Below are 27,500 nucleotides of genomic sequence, written 5' to 3' on the forward strand. Positions count from 1 at the left end.
ATAGCGAGCTATTATATGACTATAGTATAAACATACATACATACATACGTACATACACACACATATATATATATATATATATATATATATACACACAACATATATATATAACATATATATATATATATATATAAAACATAACATTTATATTACATATTAATATAATATATAATGTTCCTATAAGACTTTCTGCATAAATCTTCATATTTGTTAATATTATAATTAGATATATGACATAATTGAATGCATTATATTATATAGTGTAGAAATCAATATAAAGCATATACATCCTTTTCTTATAAAATTTCATATATCAAATCGTAATATATTACTTTTTTATTAAACAACAGATACGAAAAAATATTTTCACTAGATAATGATGTAATGCAAAAGATAGGATTTCGAGGAAAGAACATTCGTAGGAAGGAAGCACAAAATCGTTCAATGATTATTCGAATAAACGATCAATTATAGCCCCCGATAATTACCTCTGTTGTAGAAGGTACTGAGCCATCTGTATCTGACTGGGTAAGCCGATTATTGTGATAATCCGGTCATTACTACCAGGTAATGGCTCGTCTATAGTGATCGAAGCGCCACTGTCCGATCTGATTTTCCTGATTCTTGCTCCACCCTTACCAATTATTGCGCCTGCGAGCTAAAATCAAAAACGGATGACGATGTAACAACTGCTTTCTCGTGTTAAATACAGCTTTGGTAATAGTTTATTACTTATGAAGATCAGATAATCATATATATACAATATACTGAAGTGACATTGACTTACGTCCTTAGGGATGGTGACTTGAGTACTAGTCTTGGTTCCACTCATATTGTTTTGATTTCCCTGATTGTTTCCACCCATTGATGGACCACTCATTCCTGAGTTACCAGCACCGCCTAAACCGTTTGGTGCACCACTACCTTGCATACCCCAACCATCTCCTATGACATAACAAAAGCATTATAAGCTAATAAAAGGGCTGTTAAAAATTCTTACTTAATAATAAATTTTTTGTCAGTAATATTTGATAAAATGAAAACGTTGCGTTATTTTGTTTATAATAAATAATTTTCGACGTAAAACGTAATTATTAATATAGATTTAGGCGAGACTCCTTACCGTTATAATTTCCAGTAGCATAAGGTGGCGGACCAGCCCTATTTCCAGCATAGCCGGCATTCCTTCCTCCGTCGTATCCACCACCGTTACCAGCACCACCTCCAGCAGCTCTCGAGTTACCAGTATATCCACGATCCATCGGGCCACCCGTCATTCCACCACCTCCCCCTCCTCCACCAGCTCCTCCACGAGGTCCACCTCTTGACGATGGTGGAAAACCACGATTCATATCACCGGGACCTCCGCCACCACCACGATTGTCTCGTCTAGGTGGCATTCCACCGCCTCCGCCTCCGCCACCTCCACCTCCTCCGCCGCCACCTCCGCCGCCACCTCCTCCGCCACCACCACCTCCGCCTCCACGACCTCCTGGACCACCTCCAAAACCGCTGCCTCTTCCTTGGCCGCCATCTCCACTTCCATAACCACCATATTCGTCTGCATAATAATCATCGAAGTTGTGAGGGTCGTATGGACTATTGACACCTTTCAACGGCGACTGTAAAAATAGAGAAACTTAGTTGAAACTTTCAAGTAAAAAAAACGGGTGTGTAATAATAGGAACGTATGAACAAAATGATATATATATATACGTATCATATATATATATATATGTATAATGTAATATATACTCATTTATTTTTATTCAATGAAGACTTTTTTTTATTTACTGTTTTAATGGTAGCGATTAATTCGCGGATGCATTCTATGCACGTCGTTGGCTTCCCGCAGATGCTGATCAAGCGATCCGTACTGCGTGGGCAGCAGTTGGAGTAGATCTTGATTCTGGCTCCAGTTTTCTGCAACATGAGCAAATTATGTCACGTGAGATACTACAATTATGCTACATCGTCGATATCAAGAAGGAAAAATTAGCATTTTTTATTTTCTCTTTTTTTTCCTTACGATGTATATATTATAATGTATGTGTATATGTGTATGTGTGTATATATATATATATATATATATATATATATATATATATTCTTTTAATTAATAATTATTTTAAAAAACTGAATAACATTTTAACTTGATCAATATAGAAATTAAATCTTATCCTTTGTTATATCGATAAAATGGCAGATGCCATTGATCATATAAAAATAGTCGTTGCTGAAGATAACTTATTGATGTTGAAATTATTACAAATTGATCGTTGACAACTATATGTTGTGTCTGTATATGCTTCTCTCAAGTATATTTACACTAAATATGTAAAAAAAAAGAGGAAAACCTAATTAACCTGAAAAACGTGAAGAGTAGTTTAATTTGATCAATAAAAATTTAATTCTTATCTTTTGTTATATTGACAAAATGACAGACGTCATAGGACATATCAATATAGTCGTAGTTGAAGATAACCTAACCTATTGATGTTGAAATTATTACACATCGATCGTTGACGACCTTACATTGACGAAGAATACAGAGGGAAAGAGCGCTTATATGTGTTCGTTGTAGGTTCGATTCGATCTGATACGTAACATTGGCTCGAAACGTTACGTTGTCAAGAGAAAAGCAATCTAATCCGTTCGGATACTCACGTCAGTGTGAAAATGCTTGACATTGTGTTGAAATCGTGCCGTTTAATTACATAGATCAAAGCGCCGCCATTAACACCTTTCTATTATTTCTCTCTCTCTCTCTCTCTCTCTCTCTCTCTCTCTCTCTCTCTCTCTTTCTCTCTCTTCCCTTCTCAATTCCCTTTTCTCTTTTACTCATGCTTTTGATCCGACAATTCAACTAGCTCTATTTCCTCAACGACAAAAGATCCACAATATGTTGTCATTCTATTGTACGATATCGTTAAAAAGCCTGAATTCAAGTATCATTCGAATATAATCAAATTTGAAATTCATTGACATTCGGCTCATAAGAAATTTATCAACAAATTTTAATAATATCGATAAACTAAAAATTAAATAAGTCATATTAATCGTTTCTAAGTATGTATAACGTAATTTTTTTATGTACGAATTAACGTGACACATAAATACATACATAGAAACAAAAATACTGTAAATGAATAAATTAATTAATTAAATACAAAAAAATATGAATTTTTCAATAGTTTTATATATATATATATATATATATATATATATATATATATTATTCATATATATGAATTAATAACATATATGAGTATTACATATGGGTATATACATAAAGAAATATGTAATAAACAATGTTTTATATAAATTCGTCAATTGTTAATTTCGACGATAGATAGAACAACGATAATTTTATTGGTCGTACGTCCGTAAAGAGAAAGAAGAAAGATTTATCGATATAGAACGGAAAGTTGGATGAAAGATTTTCTATGTATGAGATATCGTGAGATACCTATTTCCACGATATGGGGACAAGAAGGACTTGGAATCCCGTGGGATACGCTTTAGAAACTTCTGCTCGTTCTGGATACTTTCACATTGAGTTTAGCCTCCACTTTTTCCTCCTCATTCCTCCTTCTCGCAACTCTCCTGACATTGTTCAGATATTGAATTTCTATGAAGTAAACAGTAATCCATCCCTTTAGTTTTTCTCGAAAGACAGACTGATATAATCACGATTTGTAAAAAAAAAAAAGAAAAAACTTGTTGGATTTCTCAAATATGTAACAAAAAAAAGAGAAAAAAAGAAAAAAAACAATCAAAAATTATTAAAAAACTGGAGATTTGTAACTATTAAATAAATGAATTTTTATGGATTAAAAATAATATAATAAACGCTAACAATTACTTAATATAAAATATATTTAAAATAAATTTTAAATAAATTTTATGATTAAAAAATAAATTAATAAAAATAAATTAATAACTGCAAATAACCTAATAAAATATTGATCCTTGAAATTATTAAAAAAATTGAATTTTTGTGAATTAGAATTAACAATAGAAAATAAATGCAAATATCTATTTGATATAAAGCACAAAATATAAATATTTCAATAAACTTAAAATTAATTATGTGGATTAAATATTAGAAAAAATGATCTGAACGATTACGAAAATTTTTACCATAATGATTATCATTTTTATAAAAAAATACTTTTATAATAATCTTTTTTATACTTTTTTCTTTTCTTAAAACTTTAACTTATCAAAGAATAAACGTAATTCAATTTTGTTTCTTTGCTTCTTATTACACTCGAATCGTATAATATGTATGTATTTATGTGAAAAGAAAATGGTGTAATCTATGCGGAAGGCGCATGGTGACGTTTGCCCATTCTATCTAAATAATTATAAATTTTGATGAGTTCGCAGGTCACGGCTGCGAACAATGCTGGAGTAAGATTGGAAAGGAAAGAAAATATACGACAGTCGTGTTGAAGTGATCATAACAGAAAAAGCTAAATGATTAAGACTCTGATGGTGAAAAAATAATAACAAAAGAAAAAGATAAAGAAGAAACAGTGTTCACGATTTATGGATAATTTTTCGAATTATTTTGCGGGGATTTTTATCGAAAATTAAAATTGGATTACGTAATTATTACATTTTAATCACAGGTGAGACTCATTAGTCGTTCACTGTATTATTTGTTATCCTCATTAACAATGTTTAAACAGATAGATAAATAAAACAGTAAAAATAAAAGAAACATAAAAAGGATAGAGAATGAGAAATGATTACTCTGCCATGTTATTATTTAAAATTTACATAAATTATTCACTTTTAATCGTCAATTCGTAATGAATAAAAATTAAAACATATTAAATATATTATTGTGAAACAGTGGAAAAGATAAAAAATGTGTCACATTTGTATATTTTTTGATAAAACTTCAAGGTAAAATATATCTTTTTAGGAGCGTAGATACAAAATTTCGATGTAAAAAAAAGAAAAAAAAAAGAGGAAACGTATTGTTTAACGTTTTCTACCGATCGATAGATCGATACAGTATTTGTATTGAATCATATATATATATATATATATATATATATATATATATATATATATATATATATATATTCATTATATATATATTCATTATTATCTCAAACAATTTCTATTCATTGATTTATAATAGAAAGAGAAAGATAATAGAAAGAAAGAAAATGTCGAATAAAAGTTATTTCTAAAGAGTAATTAAAAAAAAGTAATACGTAACATATCTTGAAAAATTGAAGTAGATAAAGTGGATAAAAAAATATTTCGAACAAAAATTACTTGTTTTATTTTTATGTTTTTATTTTCTTTTCACGTAGAATACGTTGTTATTATATTCCAATAAAAAAAAAATTTTAGATTTTTATGATAATAAGAAGATCGTTACTTCATTGATTCAGATTATTGGCATATTTGACAAATATCAAATTACATATTCTAATCAATTTTTATTCTGTTTTATTATTTTCAAGATTAGAAGATATATAAAAAAGGAGAAAGATAAGAATAGAAATTGTTAGCAAATTGAACAGAGATCACAAATTGGAAATTTAAATTAATGTATTTTTTTTTTTTTTGTTATTTCCAATAAGAAATTTACGAAACAAAAAAAAAAGATAAAAATATTAAAACGGAAACTTTTTAAGTCACATTAATAAATAACTTCGCTATAAATAAATAATGATCTATTTAAAGTGAAGTAAAAAAAAGATATGTAGATATAGAATATTGGAAAAGAAATACATGACCTATCTGGAGATAAGGTGGCTTTAAAATGATCTTAAAATTTTTCATTAAATAAAAACAATAAATGCCATTAATATTCTCTCACGAAATCGGATAATTCTTGTCTGAATTATTTTTTCTCAAAAATATCGTCATTTAGATATGAAATTTGTAAAACTTCATTTTAAACACCCGGTATATAATGTGTGGACAAGAATATGTAAGACGAATGTCAAGATGCGAGGTAATGTTTCTTGCTTATATTTCCTTCTTTCTTTTATATAAACATATATATATATATATATATATATATATATATATATATATATATATACATATAAATATATATATTATTTATCGTTTTCTACTTCTTTACGATACGAGTCGTGATCTTGCCTACTTTCCCTTTCAAAGTCCGTCGCGCGATCCGATCGAAACGTGTTCGAGAATAGATCATTGCCGAGTAGCGATGGGACTAATTCCATTTTCTAGCTTTTGAAATTTTAGATCAAGAACAAACAAATCTTATTTGTGAGACGATAAATGAACAAACGCTTATTTGTTACGAAAGAAAACAACATCAACAACTATAACAACAACAACAATAATATTAATAATAATAATAATAATAATAATAATAATAATAATAATAATAATATATGATGGATTTAATAAGAATACAAAATTTTTGAATTTAAATATTAAAAAAAGAAAAGAGAAAAGAATTATCATTTTTATGATATATATAATAGCGTCTGACGTTTAACAGAAAAAATAGTTATATAAAAAAGTAAACCATATAAAAAAAATTACATAATATATTCTTATCGATAAATAAATATTGTTTAATATTTATTTGTATTGATTATTGAGTTATAAATATTTTACGATAAATATTATCTTTATTCTTTTTTTTATATAAACAACCAAAAAATATCTTTCATTTGACAATAGAAGTTATAGTGGTTCGAGATAATAATTATGTACAATAATTTTTATGAAAAACGACAAAATATATCGATCGATAAATAAATATTATTTAATATTTATTAATCACGAATTACAAATACAACAATAAATTCGATTTCTTAATTATACCAAATTTTAAATTTAAATAATATAAAAAAAGATATTTTCCGGTTTCAATGGAGTATTACAATTAATTGAAATAGTTGTGCAAGCTAATTTATATGAAATATCGACAAATAACTGTTATGTAATATAAATATACACACATACACACACATAGTCAAACATAAAGAGCTATGAATACAATAACTATTATACGTGTTATATTTGCAAGAGTATTATTCCCATCGCTAGTCCTTGAATGCTAGCTTCTTTGAGTCCATCGAGAATTCTTTCTAGATTCGATACAAATCATACCTTCTTTTCGTTTTATATCCTTATATCGCGTCATGAGTATCCGAATCCAATAAATAAACAGTAGGCTGGTCGGGGTCGAAAATAAAAAGAGAAATACCAAAAAAAAAAACAGTAGAAGAAATAAAAGAAGTACAAAAAAATATATCTAAACAAAATATAACGTTAGGAATAAGTTGCAAAATTAAATTGATTCATCTAATTATCTATCTACTTATCTATTTAATCGTAATGAAGTTAAATTCTATTTAAAGATTATCTAACGTAAAATAAAGTAAGATAAAATAAAGTAATGAAAAAAAAATATATTAAGAAATTTTTATTCATTAATTATGTTACTTCTTTATCATTATCTTGCAATTAACCTTTAATTAGAAATTATTAAACAAAATTGAAAAAAAATTAAAAAAAAAATAAAGAAAAAAGAAAAATATTTTTTATTTATTTATTTTTTTTATTTTCTTATCATCATTGATACCATTGACGTTTCTAATTTCAACTTGTGCAGGCTTAGAAAAAGAATATAAATAAATAGGGATAAGAAGATTCGTATTAATCTGAAGATCATGGCGAACGTTTATACAAGAATTGAGGTAGAACGTCACAACAAAAAAGAGGACTTATGGATGGTGATACATGGTGGAGTTTACGATCTAACAGATTTTGTAAAGGAACATCCTGGTGGAGAGGAAGTATTGATAAACTTGGCTGGACAAGATGGTACCGTATGCTTCGATGACATCGGACATAGCGGGGAAGCCATAATGCTTAAGGAGACTTTCAAAATAGGCGAGATAGTGAACAACGATAATGCTACGACCACCATCTCGACCTCCGACCCGATTCAAGGTAGTATCATTAAAGAAAATTCCAATTTTAAATCAATAGACATCTGAAAGATCAAAAAAAAAGATATTTCCTTTTGATCTTTTGATTAAATGATGGGGTCCACATAAAAAGCGTCTTTCTCAACAAGATATTTCTTTGCTAATCCTTTGTATACTCTACTTATAAGACTTTTCTTTGAGAATGATAACAATTTTTCTAGAATAGGAAAATTATTTTTAATAAAGAGAACAAATAATTTTTCGAAGATGAAACGAATTTATTTAAGTGGACGAAAAATATTTTTTATAATGAAGAAGAATTTTTTTTTCTATAGAAAAATACGTTTCAATATGAGAATTCGATTTTTTTTTTTAATTTCTTAAATACAAAGAACACTTTTTCATTTTCTTTATTAAATATCATGAAAAATAAAAAAATATTACAAAAATTATATTTATTTTCACGAGGAAATGTATATCTGGAAAAAAAGAAGAATATTTGTTTCATTTTTTAGAAATTTAATTTTCTTTTTTTCTTTTCTTCTATATCTAGAATTAAAATTATCTATAAAAATATTTAATCTATGGAAATATCTAATTTATTAATCTATGGAAATACCTAATTTATTAATCAATGGAAATACTTTATTTATTAATTTATGGAAATATCTAACATAATTTTCTCATACTTGTTTTCTTTGTCTTTTTATCTCCCTTTCACATTTTAGCAATGACAAAACCAACTATCGTAGATGATGACAATTGGGAATATCAAGAAGTAAAGAAAGAAGAAAATAACAAGACAATATCGATTGTGATCGCCGCAGGTATTCTTATCTACGGTATCTTATTGTATTACTATGTTTTTTAGTAGAATTAGAAATATCAGAGGACTCCTACATATAATTTTCAATCGCATGTGTACTTCAATGATATAATACATATATCATATAATATACATCATATGATATAAATGTTAGGATATGGACTACATATATATATATATATATATATATATGTAGTCCATATATATATATATATATATACATAAGAATGTGTGTTATATAACAAAGAAGGAAAAAAGAAAATAACGATTTGTCGATAAACAAGTTCTCCATCTCCTCCATCGATTTATTTCCATTTTTTTTAATAATTATCAGTTGGTCATATGGACCTTGAACGTCAAAATAGCAAATAACAAAGTTAATATTGAATTCTCTTTAAGTTTGTAAACTTATCTCTCTCTTTCTACCTCTCTCTCTCTCTCTCTCTCTCTCTCTCTCTCTCTCTCTCTCTCTCTCTTTCCCTCCCTCTCTCTTCCTCTCTTTTTGTTACATGTACATAAAAGAAGATAACTCACATAGGAACACACACGTTCATATACGTTTCCGATGAGTATACGATGCACACACGTACATGCATGCGAATAAATATACACCTAAAATGACTAAGCATTTTTCAAGTACATTTGTAATAACGATAAACATAATCGTATTAAATATTGCATATACTCGACAACAATAATCATTGACTGTACGCTCCACATATTTTGTTCTTATTTGCAAATCTCCTTTTTTATTTTAATTGAAAAATATTAGTTTAATTATAATCTTTAGATAATAATTAGTTTCATTAAAGTTACAATCCAATTGATATACAAACGAAATCCTGATCGGAAATGTATCTTTAGATACGCATATCATTTAGTAGATATAAGATTATTTTACAAAATTCCAAGAAAACAATATTTTCACTGATTCTAATCGTACCTTAATCGGAAGTGATATTTGAAAGTACTTAGTCATTCCTAAGATCATAGAAAACAATTTCGATGGAAAAAATTTTTTCTCGACAAAAAATAAAAAAAAAAAAAAAAAAGAAAAAAAAGAGAGAAGAAAGAAAAAAAAGAAAAATAAAAGAAAAATGAAAATCTCTACATCATGTTTCGATCTTCTCTTCCCTCTCTGCGCTCACAAATGCGCGCGCGTACACACATACACGAGACACGGATTTCAAAGATAAATTTTGATAATGATACTTTTCGATTTAATGTTTCAAAATATTCTGATTTTATCTAATTGATGATAAAAAATCCTAACTTTAAAACGGATACAAAATATATATATATATATATATATATATATTAGGTTGGTGCGAATGAAATGTCGGATTCTTAAGTGAATATATTAAAGAAAATCCGACATTTCATACGCACCAACCTAATATATATATATATATATATATATATATATATATAATTCCTAATCGTAGGATACTTTTCTCTCTCTCTCTCTCTCTCTCTCCTTATATACATATCTCTCTTCCCCAAAATAGGATGATAAATCTCGAAGGAGATGAGAAAATGATCGTCAGGGTCGTATTCGTTCATCACTTGCTACTCGTTTGAAAGGAGATAAACACGAAGCGGGAAGAGATTGGTGGGGTCACATAACCGATAGAGAGAGAGAGAGAGAGATAAAAGGGAGGAGGGAGGAGGAAGAGGAGGACAAGGAGAAGGGGAAAGATAAAGCTCACCGAACGTTAGCGTGTTATTTTATATCGGCAGTGCTTCTACGAGTGCGGTTGTGCGAGGTGAGACTCTCTCTTTCTCTCTCTCTCTTTCTCTCTCTCTCCCTCTTTCTCTTTTTTCCCTCCCTCTCTCTTTCTCTTTGTCTCTATTTCTATCTCTATTGTGATTTTCGAATATACTCATCAAAAATATTTTATTAATCTACTTTGTGTATCTACAGTGCATCTCTGTCTCTATTACTCTTTTACTCTTTCCCAATCTAAATTTTTCCTTGGTTATATTATCAAATTTTGTTGCCTTTTCACTCTTTCTTCCCTATCATCCAGAGGCACATTGGAATTTCAAGAACACAATCATAACAATAACAACATCAACAGCAACAACGACAACAACGACAATAATAACAACAACATCAACAGCAACAACGACAACACAGCGATAACATCAGCAGCAGCAGTAACAGGACATGACAAGAGTGATTGTTGAAGTGACAAAGAAGTAAAAAAAAAGAAAAAAAAAAAGATAAATTAAAAACGAAAAAGAAAGAAAAAGGAAGAGAAACGACAGAAAAGAGAGAAAATTAGTAAGACACAGGTACAGGTTCTCCTACAAATTTGCCTTTCCTTTTTTATTCAGTTTTATTTATTTTTTTTGGTTGTTATATCACTCCTTTGATTTTATTGAATTTAGAAAATTATTAATTAACTCAATGAACGTTTTCGTTCGTTCATGTTAGTTATAATTAATTAGCTATGATCAGTGACATTGATTTCTTGGATCTTTCCGCTTTGGCCTACATTTTGTTTCTTATCACTGACGTTTTCAACGATTATTTCATCGGATGAATCGGAGAAGTGTACAACAAGCAAAACTACCGAATAAAATTTATTTAGTATCAAATGAAATTTGAATTCTGAGAAAATGTTATTGATTGACGATTAATCGGATGCTTTTAAAAAGAGAGATTATTTTTTTTGTAAAGATGAGAATATCGTCGATATGATTCGACGAAAAAAAAGAAAAAAGTAAACTAAAGTCACATCAAAAAACTTTAATCTCTGTTTATTATTATTTCTCACTAGCATATTTTTTAAACGATATTAGGAAGATAATAAATATAAATAGAAAAAAAAATACAAGGAAAAAAATACAAGAGAAAAAAAGAAAGATCATACGTTCTCCCTTTTCTTTACTTTATATATAACGATATGGCAAATCTCGATTACGTAACTTCGAATGGAAAAGACGAGAGTTTCATTAATAGTACCTTACTTGTATCTTTGAGAACCACTGGGGTTTTATATCTCTCGTTATATAGTCGAGTGTACACATACATGACCGTTGTAATCATAGGAGTATTAAAGTTTCTTGCGGAAAGCGGAACGAATATTCTCGTGACGAATACTCGTCAATAATTTTAACCTTTCGTATATTCCTTTTTTGTTTCGTTATGTATTTATTTTTTTTCTTTTTTTCAACAATAGGCGTCATTTCACGAGCAACAATGGTGGCTATTCGACGGGTTAACAGATTGATTTGTTTTCCAATATGTTAGATTTTTGATTAATTCTTTTGAAATAGAAGAAGTTCATGTTAAATATTATAATATCAATATTCTAATCTAATCTTTGTATGAGATTACGTTAGAGTACTTTGATAAATATTGTCGGGATGATACATAATTTCTTCAATATAACAGTGTGTGAGTGGAAACAATACTATATGAACATGATGAATTGTATTATATCTTTTTCTTTCTTTTGCTTTTATTCTTCTTATTTTAGAAGTTATGTAATTATGGTTGATCTCTAATGGTAACATAAATTTGTTATCTTTTCATTAGTTTTTTCTTCATAAGCTAATATTCTACGAGATTAACTAGTACATTGTTATGTTCCATCCACTTTTTCTTTTCTTTTTCTCTTTCATGACAAAATCATGCAATTGCGATTTATCTCTTTAATGAAGAAATAAATTTTATTTTTTCTTTATTTACTTTAACCTTAAGAATCGAATCTCATAATATTTTATATCTTCGTCTAACCTCACTTTTAAATGATCCTAATATTTCGAAGAGATACACTTTGTTATTTTTGCAACTACAAAGTTTCTTAGAAAAATTATGATAAGAAAAAAAAGAAGAAAAAACCGATTGTTTAACGTCATCACGTTTGAAAACAAGAAATACGAAGTTAAACATGATATCAATCATCGGTTATATGCGAAGAGAATGACTATGCAAAATGGCGATCACGACAATATGATGTCCAAATGAGAGCACATTTTTCTGTGTCACTGTTATTCAACCAGTAAGAAAAATCGATTTTAAAATGGAAAGGACGTTCTAAAATAACGTTGATTAATCATTATGGTTAATCTGATGCAACGATGTGATCATAGTTAATGGTTATGGCCTTCTTTTTTCTCCTTTCTCTTTCTCTTTTTCCTTTTTCTATTTCTTTTCTTTTCTTTTCCAGTCTTTCTTTGTTAATACGCTTTGATGGGTTTATTTATCGTTAATATAATTAAAAAGACTTCATATATCAACTTTGTTTATGTTATTGAAACGACGCATTATAATGTAAGAAATATTGTTAATTTTCTGTAAAAGATATTTCTTTATTTCTTTATTTTACTATGGTTGTATAGTAAAATATTTAATGCAGAAAGACCCTTAAGTCAATGATTTTCTCAAGTATCTTGGAATAATGACACAGGATTTATCTTTGTACGAATCGTTAAAAGAGAAACCGGCTTCGTCTCAAGGACAACAGTCTGTTACTATAGTACTCTCTCTCTCTCTCTCTCTTTCTCTCTCTTCTTTTTTTTTCTACATACGAATCGACGGTCATTGCGATAATCCTTGAACTTACGTTATACTTTACCTCCGTTATTATATTCATTTCACTTTCATTTTTGATTTTATAATACGCAACTGACGGTGGAGGTGAAGGAAGAGAGGGTCCAGTGTCGAATGGATATTGTTTTCGTATTTTTCTTTTTCTTTTCAATTATTCAAAAAAAAAAGAAAAAAAGATTTTCGAAAAAAGGAAAACAAGATAAGAAAAAAATATGCTTTATCTTTTATTTATTTTATGCATTTATTAATTTTATAAAGTACTATTTATAAATTCATTTAATAATCTTAAAGAAGAAAAAAGAAAAGGAAAAAAAGAAGGATAAATGTCAAGTTTATCGAATTCAATCAGCATGTTTTCGGAACACATGATGCATATTAAACAGACAAGGTCATGAATAATACTTGAGAAGAACGAGTCGAACACGTGTTTCGTTTGTAGGAAAATGATACAATAGATATACATACATACATATATATATGTATATATATATATGTAGGGAGTACATATATATATATATATATATATATATATATATATATATATATAGAGAGAGAGAGAGAGAATTAAATTACATACGCGTATCACATACGTTTGTCTACTTTTGTAACATATTACAACAAATCGGTATATTTTTTATTTCCCCCCATGTTGAATCGAATATTGTATATCCAATGTCTAATACAATTCAGTCTTTTATTAATTTCAATATCGTTTATTATGCATAATCTTAAAAATTTCTTTTTAACGACAATAAGATTTTTATGTAATATGTATTATTTAATCGGTTTATTGTCTTTGACTTTATTATTTCCAGTCTTATGTCACTTCCATTTGTAATCTTACATAAACCTCGATTGATAATATTAGAAAGATGATATCGTATTTTTGATAATGTCAATAATTTTTGTTTTTTCTTGTTCATACATATATTTAGGATTTGTGCTCAAATTTCATCATTTATTAAGGTTTACACATACGCGCGCGCGAGCTTGCGAAAGTCATCAAAAAATGGATGCACAGATATAAAAAGAGTGTATTAATATATAATACATTAAGAATGAATTTTACTAATCAAGGTAATAGAAAGGAATTTGTAACTAATATAATTATAAATCGTTTGCAGATCGCGAGGCTAAAAAATTAAAAAAAGAAAAAAGCAAAGATGGTGCAATTGAAAGAGTTTACCATAGAAGAAGTACAGAAGACAAAGGGTACCGGAAAAATAGTAATAATTCTACACGACAAGGTCTACGATGTTACAGAATTTTTGAACGAACATCCAGGCGGTGAAGAGATTCTTATCGATCACGCGGGAAAAGATGGTACAGAAAATTTCAATGACGTCGGCCATTCTCAAGATGCTCTTGATCTAATGAATAAATATAAGATAGGCGAACTTATACAATCACAGAGAACTAATAAGCCTTTAAAAAAAGGTTGGGTCGCCGGTTATAATAACAAACAACCAGAAAAGGAAAAATATGTTAAGGGACCAGGAGCGCCATTTTATACCCTAATCGCCGCCATTATGCTTTTAGCTGCCATTATATTTTACAATATGTCATGATTATCGTAAGATAAAAACGATAACGATTAATTAATATCATTATCATAATCATCATTATCATTATCATTATTAATATCATGATTTAGCGATTCATATTTGTATAAATAAAAAGAGAATAAAATAACAAAAAAAAAAAAAAAGAAAAAAAAAATAATTTTAGCATGTTTTAGCAAAGAATTCTGCATTGTTGCGATCGAAAGAAATCATTTTACACACATGTGCGCACGATATGTATATACATATACACACACGACATATATATATATATATATATATATATATATATATATATATATATATATATATATATACACACAGCTATTTTAAAATCGTTTCATATCACTTATAATCAATAATATACAAACGTATTATGTATGTACCTGTAAGTAAAAAATGGGGTAATTTACGATGAATATGTCTAAGTGTGAGTTAGTTTTTTCTTTCTTTTTTGTTGTGTTCATAATTATTCTTTAAGTGTTTATAATGTTTCTTTAAGTCATTACAAAATTGACTACTATAAATTAGATACATGCATAGGTTGTAAGAAATAAATCTATTATTATGAAAAATGGTGATTGGACAGTTTTACTGTCTTGTACAGCTGACTGTTGTTGGTAACGAATACGTTATTTATCATTTCATCCATTAAAATTACACGATAAGATGACTTCTATCTACCCTCTCTTTCTCTTTGTCAATCATCCTTATGTATATGCATACATAATATATGTATGTATATATGTATGTACGCACAGGATATATATATATATATATATATATACTCATATTTATACTAACATACAATATAAATGTAGTAATTCATTAGAAGACAAAGAGAACAAAAAAGAAACGAAGTTGAAAACGTTCAACAGTTTAAAAAAATATCTCTTACCATGATCGATGAAATGACATATAACTAATTTGTGTGTGTGTGAGAGTGTGAGAGAGAAAGAGAAAGAGAGAGAGAGAGAGAGAGAGAGAGAGAGAGAGAGAGAGAGAGAGAGAGAGAGAGAGAGAGAGAGAAATTGGACGTATGTACGTTAACGAAGACGAACGGTCCCTCGTCGTAGCTAGCCATGTGTACAAATTTAACAACCAACAGGGAATTTCGCGAAGAAAAAAGAAAGAAGAAAAAAGACTAGTTAGAGAGAAGAGAAATGACGAAATCGTTTCGGCAATGAGAAATTCCTTTCCAGACATGTACACGGCGGAAATTTCAAATATTTCGAGGTATGAACAAATTTAAATAGAATTTTTGAATTTCCCGCCTTTTTGTACCAAAGCTAGTAAAATCGTACTCAACGACATCTCTATACATTTTTTCCTTATCAAGTAATGATAACAATAAATAATAGCGTAATAAAAAAAAAATATTAAGTAAACGAAGAAGAGTAAAGGTCATTTTTTAAAGAATGAAAGTAGTATTGAAAAAAAATATACAGATATATGTATGTATATATATTTCGAATGTAAAAATTTATATAGAACTTTCTCGTTTTTTCGTTAAATTTGAATATTATTACACAACGACATCTTGATTTTTCTTATCAAAATAATATAAAAAAAATCTACATAAGAAAAATTAATATAAATGAATAAAAAAAAGATAAAAATCATAAAATAATTATTAAGAACTTTAAACATATTGACAAAAATTATAAAAGGTTTATAAAAATATTGACAAAGGTTACTAAAATAATAAAAAGTTATACAAAATTTGTTATTGTTTTTGAATTAGTTAAATTTTTATTTTTTTTTATTATTATCATTATCATTATTATTATTATTATTATTATTATTATTATTATTATTATTATTGTTGTTGTTGTTGTTGTTATTGTTATTTGAACGATACTATTGCGAAAAACGAAAAAGATTAAGTTCGAGAGATCGTTAATTAAAAAAGTGACGAAGTAGGAGGTAAGTTGGCAACAAAGAGGGTTCTCTCGTCTTCGATTTCTTTCTTTACTTTCTTTTATTTCTTCTTCTTTTTCTCTTTTCTTCTTTATCTTTGAAATAAGAAGAAATGTAGAATAAAGGAAAAGTTAAAGTGTCTCGAATAGTAGTATTGCATTTCTCTCTACTTTCGGATCGAACTGAAGCATACTTTTTCTACTTCTGTTTACCATCTGAAACCCTTTGATTTTATCCGTTCATTTATAAATTGGAATACCTTTATCGACAATGGTAAAATTACGAGGATTAGGCCGTAAGTTTTTAGGTGATTTAAAAAAATCAATTACTCTTTATCGAGACATTTTAAGCTTGTAGTTTTAATAATCCGAGGAAAAAAGCATAAACGGAAAAAAATATTAACCTAAAAAGATAGGAAAAAGAGTATCGAATTGATTTTTAAAATTATCTTGCAACTTTTGACCTCCATCCTGTATATATATATATATATACATATACATATATACTACGTCTCTACTACGTTTTGATGAATGTTCTATCTATAATGATCGAATATGGAATGTTGACAAACTACATACGAGTATATATTATATACTATACCCACACACATATATACACAGTTATACATACATACATACATATTATATATATATATATATATATATATATATATATATATATATGTAATACCAATAATAATGTAAATGTGTGTGTATGTACACTGTAGCTGTATTATCATACAGCTATGTATGACAAAAATGGCTTTATAATTCGTTCTATTATTGTTTCGATCGATAGTATGTAATCGATAAACACTACATATATGTATAATGTTTAATGTTATGTTTATTCAATATACGAGGGAGAAAGAGTGAGAAAGAAAAATACATATAGGGAAAAAAATATGTATATTATTTTGGTCAACATAAAATCCATTAAAAAAAGGATAATTAAGGACTACCGATCATTTATTATTTTTTTTTTATTATCCTCTTAAATACCATTCGGTATCGCTAAAAAAAAAAAAATTTATGAAATTCGATGATCTTACAATTGACTGAAATATACGGAAAATAAATTTAAATTTCAAGATTGTCAAATGTATTCATTCCAACGAATTCGATTCATAATCTTTCGAGTTTTATATTTTTTACAGCCTGATAAGTTATAACTGAACTGTTACGAAAATTGTTATGTCCTAAGTAAAATATATATTTCAATGTATAAATTTAAGATTTAGACAAATAATTATTCGAAGAGCTGATGCAACTAGTGACTAAGAACTTCATAGTGACTAAGAAACTTACAATAATTTTGAAATTGCGTAATTTTATACGAAAAATTTCGATATCTTGGTTAAAAATTAATGTTCTGATTGCAATAATAGGTGTCTTGATATATCAACAACTCGAATCGATTTATATGGTCATATCATTATCCTCTCTTCCTAAAACTGATCGAATTGAACGAAATAAAACCATCTCATCGTCAATAGAATTTAGGCATGTATCACGCCAATTAATTGTTTTATTAAATATAAATGAGAATAATTTATACAAGATTAGACGTGTTCTCGGTTGGATCATGTAATTTCAATTTCTAATTAGAAATCTAAACAATTCTTGATATCTAGACAATTCCTAATATTGCCAATACTTTTCCAAGACGTACAACAAATTGAAACGATGAAAGAAATGTTTCTTTTTTTTTTTTTTTTTTAGATTTGAAATTGAAATATCTAAAATGATTTACTTGTACAATGTCATAAGGGTAACATATCGATAAAATAATTACAAATAATATTGATCTTTTTTGTCAGATTATCGTAAACTTCTTAAAGTTCATGGATATGTGGATCACCATGTATTTATATCGATTTCTTATTTTCTTTTTTTTTTTAACGGAAAAGAAATCTCATTTTTGTATTATATCGATTCAATTATACTGATTTTTATTTTTTATTTATAAAAGAAGAAAAAAAATAAATTCTGTTTTCGTATTAATTAATGAGTCACAGAGTATTCAAGTTCGTCCTGTCTCATAGGGAACAGGAAGTGAATATGGAAAGCATATGGTATCCGAAGGACAGGAAGGATATGTGGTTTTCCACATGTGTCACGCACTCGACCGCGTCGGTAAACCGCATCCACCCACGCGGAAAGGAAAACGCAAGGAGAGTGAGTTGCACGCGACTCGGCTCGTTCAAACGCGAAGCCCTAAAAGAGGAGTATCTCTTCAAGTCCTTTTATTTTTTGTCGTCCTTATTTTGTCATCGTTCTTAAAAAAAAAAAAAAAAAAAAAAAAAAAAAAAAAGAGGGAGAACAATGATATATAGTAATATTAAATGAATATGTAAAGAAGTAAAATAAAAAATCAAGATATTTAATTCAGAAAAAAGAAATTATATACAAACACAAGTATATGCGCATATATACATATGTGTGTGTGTATTGTATGTATGTATGTATATATGTATGTATATATATATGTATGTATGTATGTATGTATATTTCTTTTTATTAAAAAAAAATCAGAACAGCAATTTAATAATCTTAATAAAAGAAAATATTGTTTTCCATTTATTCATTATTTCTTTTTTTTTTTGTACTTTTTTATTTTTTACATAACATTTCTTATCGAAAGTATAAGAAAAAAGAAGAAAAGAAAAAAAAGATAAGACTCAACCGATAAGTCAAAATCACCTAAGCTAATAGATATATAATTAAAATTCTATAAAATTTCGAGGTCACCAGATAAGAAAAGAGTGAATTTAAACACGTGAGATACATTTTTATGAGAAAATAAAAGAAAACGAAGCTATGGGTATTATGAATGGGGGCGTTTAAATATACGAATCGTGTTCATTAGACAAGAACAGATAATGAAATAAACTGTTCATCTTAAAATTAAGTGACTTTGATTGAACGAAAATGGGAGGGAATAAATATCCATATCTATTGTCTCGTAAACGAAAAGAAAAAAAACGCGTGAGAGAAAAAGAGAGGGAGAGGGAGGGAGAGGGAGGGAGAGGGGGAGAGAGAGAGAGAGAGAGAGAGCAGAGCGCACATTTATTTGTTTAAAAAATAAATATTATATAAAATATTCAGAACATGGGAGATACGATTATATATGTCCTAAATTTATACGTTAGAAAATTATCATAGATAAATTTTTCTGAATTATTTAGGGTTGTCGTTAAATGTTAATGAACGGGTAATACCACGGGTAATAACTTCCTAATGTATAAGTTTCGGCCATAAGTATGTTAATACTTTTATGTAGAAAATAAAAAACTGTTTCAATTAATGCAGATAGAAATTTATTTTCTATTAAAAAAAAGTGCAGTTGCATTTTTCTGATGCACCATCTAACATTATTTCTCTTTGATTTGTAATATTTTTGTCTTTGTAATATTTTTGATTTGTAATATTTTTGTCTATTTTCAACCGTTGAGGAAATATAGTCTGTTCCAGTTATGTGTGTGTATATTAAGTATATATAAAATAGATTCACAATATATGTATAAAATAAATTCTCAAACAATAAAAGAAAAAGAAAACAATTATATATATATATATTTAATTATATATATATATTGTCTTCTTTCTTTTTATTTTTTAAGAATTTATTCTCAACCAAAAAAATAGAAACGAAAATTCTAAAAATTTAAGACATAAGATAACTTTATATATATATATTTATATATGTATATGTGTATACAGTATTTACATACATATATAATATATATGTACATATGTGTATATACACACATGCCAGTTATATTTTAATAATATGAGAATATAAGAAATTTAAATTAATTTTTGTAAGATTTTTTCTAAAGATAATTTTTCGAAATAACCATGAACCAATCCGACTCCAAAAATATACAAGATGTATGGTACATATACAATATATATCCGAACTTAATATATCGACAAATATCAAAAGGAAAGACAAAAAAAAAAGAACAAAGAAAATATAAATATAAAATAGAGTCCATGCAAGTTATCGTTCAGTTTATCTCCTCCCGCTTTACTTCCCGAAGGAAATTGATCCTCGATAGACGATGTCAAGAGTCACCATTAGTGGTGTTTTCAAAGTTTTCGACATCGTTGAGAGAAAAATAAAAAGAAAAAGAAATGAAAAGAGAAGAAAGAGGGGGAAAAAGCATACTCGGAATAATAGCAGTAGTCGTTGACGTCGCTTCGAAAGTATTTTAACGAGCCCTAGAAAATCGGAGCTTCTGAGGGATGCTGTGAAGAAGGAGAAAAGAGAGAGAAAGAGAAAAAGAGAGAGAGAGAGAGAGAGAGAAAGAGAAAGATAGAGAAAAAGAAAAGAGAAAGAGGGAGAGAGAGAGAGAGAGAGAGAGAGAGAGAGAAAGAGAAAGATAGAGAAAAAAGAAAAGAGAAAGAGGGAGAGAGAGAGAGAGAGAGAGGCATGCATCGATGTTCGCAAAAAAGACGAAAACTACCAAGCCAAAGCTTACGTCCGCAAAATCGATGAACCACGTCGCTACTTTACGCTCGTCTGTCTCTTTCTCTCTATCTCTCTTTCTCTTTCTTCCTTTTTTCTTTTTCTTTTTCTTAAACGAGAAAAGAAAAAGAGAACTATAACCATGACTTTGAAAGTAAAAGAAAGTTTACGAAGAATAAACAAAAGAAAAGTAATAAAATTCGATAATAAAGTTCGATGAAATTCTAATTTCTGAATCATTTTTTTTGCTCTTGTATTATACTTCTGTTTTTTTTTTATTTTATCATTATCCGAGGATTTGTATATTAATAAATATTCAATAATAATTAACTTATTAACTTTTTTTGACCTAATTCTTTTTTCTTTTTCTGTCGTATTTACACAAAAATTAGATAATACGGAAATTATGGTATAAGTAAAATTATACTATATAATTAATATTGTAATTTTGACATTATATTTTCTATATTATATTATAGTATAATAAAAACTATAATTTGAACATTATATAATTTTGAATATAAAAATACATATTATAATATTATATATATAACGTGTATATATATATATATATATACACGTTATGTATAATTCCTTATACTATAATGTAATTAATACTATAATTTGCACCCTATATAATCTTTTATATTATAGTATAATTATACTATACTAAGTAAATTTATACTTACAAAAATATATGGACATTATTAAATATATGAAATAACGATAATTTCAAAAATCATAAAAATCAAAAATACAATCTATATAGATATGGATATCATTGTCAAAGTTAAATGATATTATAAAAGAATTTACCTCTTTTTTTTATTTTATTCTAATAAAAAAAAAAGAAAAAAAATGTAAAAAGATTTATACAAAAAATCTTTACAGGAAATGTATCTTGATTAGTCTTAAAAAACGTCTTTTGATAAATTCTTTTTCCACGAATAGATAAAAGAAAAAAGAAGAAAAAAATAAAAAAAGTAATAAATAAAGACACAAAAGAAATAAAAAAGAGATTGACAAAAAATTGTATAAAGCAAATATACAGAAAGAGAAAAAGAGAGAGATAAAGATGGAGAGTGAACAAAACAGACAACATGATGGAAGGATGAAAAGGGGTGAAAAATGGGGTGGGAATGAAAATGTCGTGAAAACCCGTTGAAATTTCCTCCCCTTCATCTTTGTAACGAAAAGAAAGTGTCCCGTTGGTGGTGGTCTAATATTGCTAAAAGCTTTTTAATATACAGTTTTCGAGTCACCCTTGAATACACATTTCAAGTTACCTTGAATCTCTCTCTCTCTCTTTTTCTTTTTTATTTTTCAACATCTTTCAATATTTTCTATCCTTCACACATAACGCCCTTCTTTCTGATATTATTTGTTACAGTCATTTAGTTACTTATTTCAATTTTAGTTCATTTGATATGATTTACTTAAAAAAAAGTAAAGAAAAGCAAATAAATGAATTAACTAATTAATTAATTAAAATTAAAAACAAAAAATCTATATGCAAATGCATCAATTATGTAAGATGTGAAAATGTTAAGATTTTCAATTGATCAATATATCATTTCGAGTAATTATAAAAATGTCCTAAGTAAAAAATATTTATTATATATATTTATAAATAAAAAATATGATAGCATAATTATGATAATATAATAATATATGTAATAATTCTTATAATATAAAATATTTTTCATGCATGTATTCAACATTTTATATATTCTATCTGATAAATATATATATAATATATTTTATATGTATATAGTATAATTTATATGAATGGGATAATATTTGTATAATTTGTTAGATTTAAAATATTTTATGGAACGTCATATATATATGTAGGGTTTCACACACACACACAAACACATATAAGAATGAAAGATGAAATGGAAAATGATCGAGATCATGTTTCGCATTTAATCTCGTTTTCTAGATCATCTTAGTATCTTGTCGAATGGATTCGGATTTTTCCTTTTGATTTTCGTTCTTTTCGAGTTGGGTTATATAATGGAATTGGATTGTATTGTCATTTTTGTCGAGCTTCTCCCATCGAGTTTATTGAGAAATATTCGAAAATTCAAGGATTCTACGTTTCGTAACACGCAACAACGTGACATAAACCATTGGAATAATGCCGAAAGAAATAGAGAGGGAGAGGGGGGGGGGGGGGGGAGAGAGAGAGATTCGAAGGGAAATATTTCTCCAAGTGTTGTTTAGCTCCTTGAAAAAAAAGAAAAAGAAAAGAAAAGAAAAGAAATAAAATAAAAGAGTCGGAAAACGAAACAGAAGAAAAAGAAAAGAAAATTGACCAAGATCGTAAATTTCCTCCAGAAAATTTTTCTTATCAAATATTTGTTTTAGCAAAATAACTATTTTTTTCTTCTTTTTATTTAAAATAGATAAAGAAAAAAGAATACGATAAATTTTTGTTGAAAAATTTATATTATTTTTTTTATTAAATATTACTTAAAGTAATTTTAATTTTTTTTATTAAATATTACTTAAGTAATCTTTTATTTAGAAAGAAAAGAAAAATTAAATGAAAATGAAAAATTTATAACATTAACAAAGACATTTTTTTAATATAGATTAAGTCAAAAGTTCTTCGATTTTAAAAAATTGATTACTTTCATTCGAGATCATTTAGGTTAATTTCTTTTTTCTATTTCAAATTGTATTAGGTTTGCGGTTTAGAAATCTGACAAAGAAACAATAAAAAAGAAAAAACAAAGAAAAACGATATAGAATCAGCTTAAAAAGTTTCAAAAAAAAAAAAAAAAAAAAGGATAATTGAATTTCTAAAATTGTATAGAAACTTTTTTATCTCTCTACAACGTCCATAACCCATATCAAGGATTAATTAATGGAAATATAAATATTTTCGAAAATAACTACGTACGAAATAAGAAAAAAAGATAATATTGAGACGATCAATGATCCAGTATACTCCGAAGGATTCAAAGAGGATCTTATTTGTTAGTCGTATCAAGTGAAAATGAAGAAGGAAGGAAGGAAGGAAGGTAGGAAGGAAGGAAGGAAGGAAGGAAGGAAGGAAGGAAGGAAGGAAGGAAGGAAGGAAGGAAGGAAGGAAGGAAGGAAGGAAGGAAGGAAGGAAGGTAGGAAGGAAGGAAGGAAGGAAGGAAGGAAGGAAGGTAGGAAGGAAGGAAGGAAGGTAGGAAGGAAGGAAGGAAGGAAAGAGAAATCGTCCTGAAGAAAAACGTATATTTGTCGAAGTGTTTGCCTTAAAAGGAGAGATGTGATAACATTCTAGGGATCTTTGATAAAAGGGAAAGTTAAAGGGCTAGCCTACATCGAATTTTCTCGGCTCGTCTTATTGAAAAAAGAAAGAAAAAGATAGGTAAAGAGAAAGTGTGAGAGAGAGAGAGAGAGAGAGAGAGAGAGAGAGAGAGAGAGAGAGAGAGAGAGAGAGAGAGAGAGATAAAGAAGAGAATCTGGGTTTAGCCACTTTTGCAGCTTCCATCTACTTTCCTTAGCAAACGTGTGCAAATACACATAAAGACATATGTATCTTTCTCCACCCCAATCACTCCTCTCCTCGCTCCCTCTATTTCTTTTTTTATTTAACTACTAAAGCATGCGTGTGTTGTTCGAATAAATTCGAAAATTATACGATTCTAATGAATTCGAAAACTTATGAGATTCTTTTACGCGAAAAATTTGTTGTTCCTTAAGAAGTATTATTTAAAATTTTTAATTCGTTATCTAAAAGGGTTTTATGTAAAAGGGTTTTAAGTAAAAAGTAAAATTAAAAAATTTAAGAATAGAAGAGAAAATAATGGCGAGATAGAGAGAGAGAGAGAGAGAGGTTTATCATATTTTTTATCAAATCTTTTTTTTTTTTTTAATTATTTATACTTTTTTTTTCTATAAGAGTATGCTAAAAGTTCTTAGATGATTTTTTTTCTTAATAAATAAATTACTTCCTCTTTTGTGACTTTGCTAAGCTAATTTTTTATTTTCTACAGTTTTATTTACAAGCATAAAGTTTGCGTTTTTATACAATCTAAAAAAAAAAAAACAAGAGAAAAAGAAAAAAGAAAATTAAATAAATTTTTCTTGAAAAATCTCGAAAAAAAAATAATTTATTTAAAAAATTATCTGGTAACTTTTCATCCCACTAGGAACTTTTGACCCAACCTATATTAATACTGTTATTTTTATTTTGTTTTCTCAATTTTCTTTGAATTTTTTCTTTCTTCTTTATAAAAAAGAAAAATTCTTTTATAGAGAAAATTTTTTATAGAAAATTTTTTTATAGAAAAAAAAAAGAAAAAGAAAAAAGAAAATAGTATAACAACTTTCTCATCTCTTAAAACACATACATACATAAATTTCTTTCATTGCATGCTCCTATTCGAAACGCGTTGGTTTAATAGCTTTCGTTCGATCTTCCATTACGTGCTGAGAATCTACCAATGGCAATTCGTTCTTTCGAGAAACGTGACATGTTCTTTTCAAATTCCCTAAATCGAGTACATCGGTCTTATTTATTTATTATTTTTCTTCAATAAATAAAAATGTCTGACTTCTTTCAAACTAATAATAATAAAAAAATAAAAAATAGGTGAACATTGGTTTTCATATATATATATATATATAATATTTATTTTTCTTTCTTTTAAAAAAAAAATATATATATATATATATATATAAAAGAAAAAAAAAGAAAGGAATATATTTAAAGAAAGCAAGTTTGAAAAAAAATAAATACATAAGAAATAAGAAAATAAAAAATTAAATTCGATTTGGGGCATTGAATTTTAAAACTTCGCCCGAAATATTTCGTAGAGATATATAACCTGTCCTTTTCTTTCTTGAAACCTATGAACACATCAGAAAGAGATAGAGATATATGTGTAGTAGATGATAAAAAGAGAAAAAAAATTTTGTCGGTTGTGCAACGAAGTTTTGAATTTTAAAACTTCATTTGAAATGTTTCCCTGAGACATATAAATCGTCTTTCTCTTGCTTGAAATCTAGGTACGTATTAGAAAGAAACAGAGATATGTACATAAGAGACGATAAAAAGAGAAGACAAATTTTTTCGTATATGCAATGGAATTTTGAATTTTAAAACTTCGTTCGAAATGTTTCGTCAAGACATTATAATCTGTTTTTCTCTTTTTTGAAACTTTGTATGCCTCAGAAAGATATATACACACACACACACACACACACGATACGATAAAAAAAAAGTTTTTAAGGGGTGCAACGAAAGGGGCTACTCAATACAGCAGACCTTTCAATCGATGTCGCCCTAATTTTACATTGAAACTTTTCATTGAATGAAAGAGAGAGGGAGAGAGAGAGGGAGAGAGAGAGGGAGAGAGAGAGAGAGAGAGAGAGAGAGAGAGAGAGAGAGAGAGAGAGAGACAAAGAAAGACGAACAGAAAAAAGAAAAGTGAAAGAGATGAATAAAAGAAGACGAGAAGAAGAACCGGCCATCGTCTTATAATTCTTGCAAACAAAGAAGAGAAAAGCACGTGGTGGTTCTTCTATACATAACTGACTACTACTCTGTTAACATTCGATCAGTGCGCCATCTTCGAAAAATATGTTTCTCTTTGTTTCGTTTTATTTTTCATGTTTTTTCTCTCCCTATTCAAAAACTTTTTTTGAAAACACGTAATACATAATTCTTTTTCTTGTTTTAATTCTATTGATTTATATTCTGAATATTGATATTGTGAGTGGTCGATCGACAATTGTACGGATACAGTAAAATGGTGGCTAATTTAAAATTTTGATAAAAAAAAAAAAAAGAAAGAAGAAAAAAATAAAGTATATATATGAAGTTGTTAATGAATGTTATTAATTACATGTTATGTATTTTGTTTGTTTTCTTTCTTTTAATTTTATTTTATCTTCTAATTACTTTTTAAGGAAGATCCTAAAAAATGACAGTTAATTCAAAATATCGATATTTAGAAACTATACACTCTTTTTTTTCCTCCATATTTTGATCTCATTTTTTGTAACAACTTTTCTAGATCACGTGACAATTTTTTTTGTTTTGATATCTATTTCAATCTCGTAACAATCGATATAATGAGTCAATTTTCAATTCCAAAAATACAGAAAAATGATGGCTAATTAATAATCTCATTTGTTAACCAGTTGTACTAAAATTTTCTTCTATTTTTTGTTTTAAAAAAGAAAAAAAAATCCTG

The 27,500-nt window shown here is 27.5% G+C and overlaps 3 protein-coding genes across 8 annotated transcripts in view; 2 read left to right on the top strand and 1 right to left on the bottom strand.

Moving 5' to 3' along the window:
* LOC124949192 (heterogeneous nuclear ribonucleoprotein K) overlaps positions 1-27,500 on the bottom strand; it is a 141,703-nt gene that overhangs the window by 1,823 nt on the left and 112,380 nt on the right. For all 4 annotated transcript variants that reach the window (XM_047493883.1, XM_047493884.1, XM_047493885.1 and 1 more), the window contains 4 exons: positions 1,795-1,923; positions 1,124-1,622; positions 788-945; positions 489-658 (listed from right to left, as the gene is read on the bottom strand). In XM_047493883.1, coding sequence (XP_047349839.1) covers positions 489-658; positions 788-945; positions 1,124-1,622; positions 1,795-1,923 — 956 coding nt within the window. The remainder of the gene's footprint in view (positions 1-488; positions 659-787; positions 946-1,123; positions 1,623-1,794; positions 1,924-27,500) is intronic.
* LOC124949197 (cytochrome b5-like) lies at positions 4,433-9,841 on the top strand. Its single transcript, XM_047493894.1, has 4 exons — positions 4,433-4,637; positions 7,634-7,974; positions 8,681-8,779; positions 9,301-9,841. The coding sequence occupies exons 2-4, from the start codon at positions 7,692-7,694 to the stop codon at positions 9,345-9,347; spliced, it is 429 nt and encodes a 142-aa protein (XP_047349850.1). The 5' UTR covers positions 4,433-4,637; positions 7,634-7,691; the 3' UTR covers positions 9,348-9,841.
* Positions 10,387-16,292, top strand: LOC124949198 (cytochrome b5-like). Of its 3 annotated transcripts, none has more exons than XM_047493896.1 (3): positions 10,387-10,544; positions 10,809-10,980; positions 14,467-16,292. In XM_047493896.1, exon 3 carries the CDS (start codon positions 14,506-14,508, stop codon positions 14,908-14,910), a length of 405 nt encoding a protein of 134 aa, XP_047349852.1. In that variant the 5' UTR covers positions 10,387-10,544; positions 10,809-10,980; positions 14,467-14,505; the 3' UTR covers positions 14,911-16,292. The 3 variants fall into 3 exon arrangements, with proteins under 3 accessions (XP_047349852.1, XP_047349851.1, XP_047349853.1); XM_047493895.1 differs by having other exon boundaries at positions 10,390-10,544; positions 10,809-11,076; XM_047493897.1 differs by lacking the exon at positions 10,809-10,980 and having other exon boundaries at positions 10,453-10,544.

This window comes from Vespa velutina, chromosome 5 (assembly GCF_912470025.1).
Source record: "Vespa velutina chromosome 5, iVesVel2.1, whole genome shotgun sequence".
In the NCBI taxonomy this organism is placed as follows: domain Eukaryota; kingdom Metazoa; phylum Arthropoda; class Insecta; order Hymenoptera; family Vespidae; genus Vespa; species Vespa velutina.

What these genes read in the sequence shown, in the direction of transcription:
- LOC124949197 (XM_047493894.1), top strand. Translation starts at nt 7,692, where the DNA reads ATGGCGAACGTTTATACAAGAATTGAGGTAGAACGTCACAACAAAAAA. An exon ending in GACCTCCGACCCGATTCAAG is followed by an intron (nt 7,975 to 8,680) that starts GTAGTATCATTA and finishes TTCACATTTTAG; the next exon opens with CAATGACAAAACCAACTATC. An exon ending in ATCGATTGTGATCGCCGCAG is followed by an intron (nt 8,780 to 9,300) that starts GTATTCTTATCT and finishes TGTACATAAAAG; the next exon opens with AAGATAACTCACATAGGAAC.
- LOC124949198 (XM_047493896.1), top strand. Translation starts at nt 14,506, where the DNA reads ATGGTGCAATTGAAAGAGTTTACCATAGAAGAAGTACAGAAGACAAAG.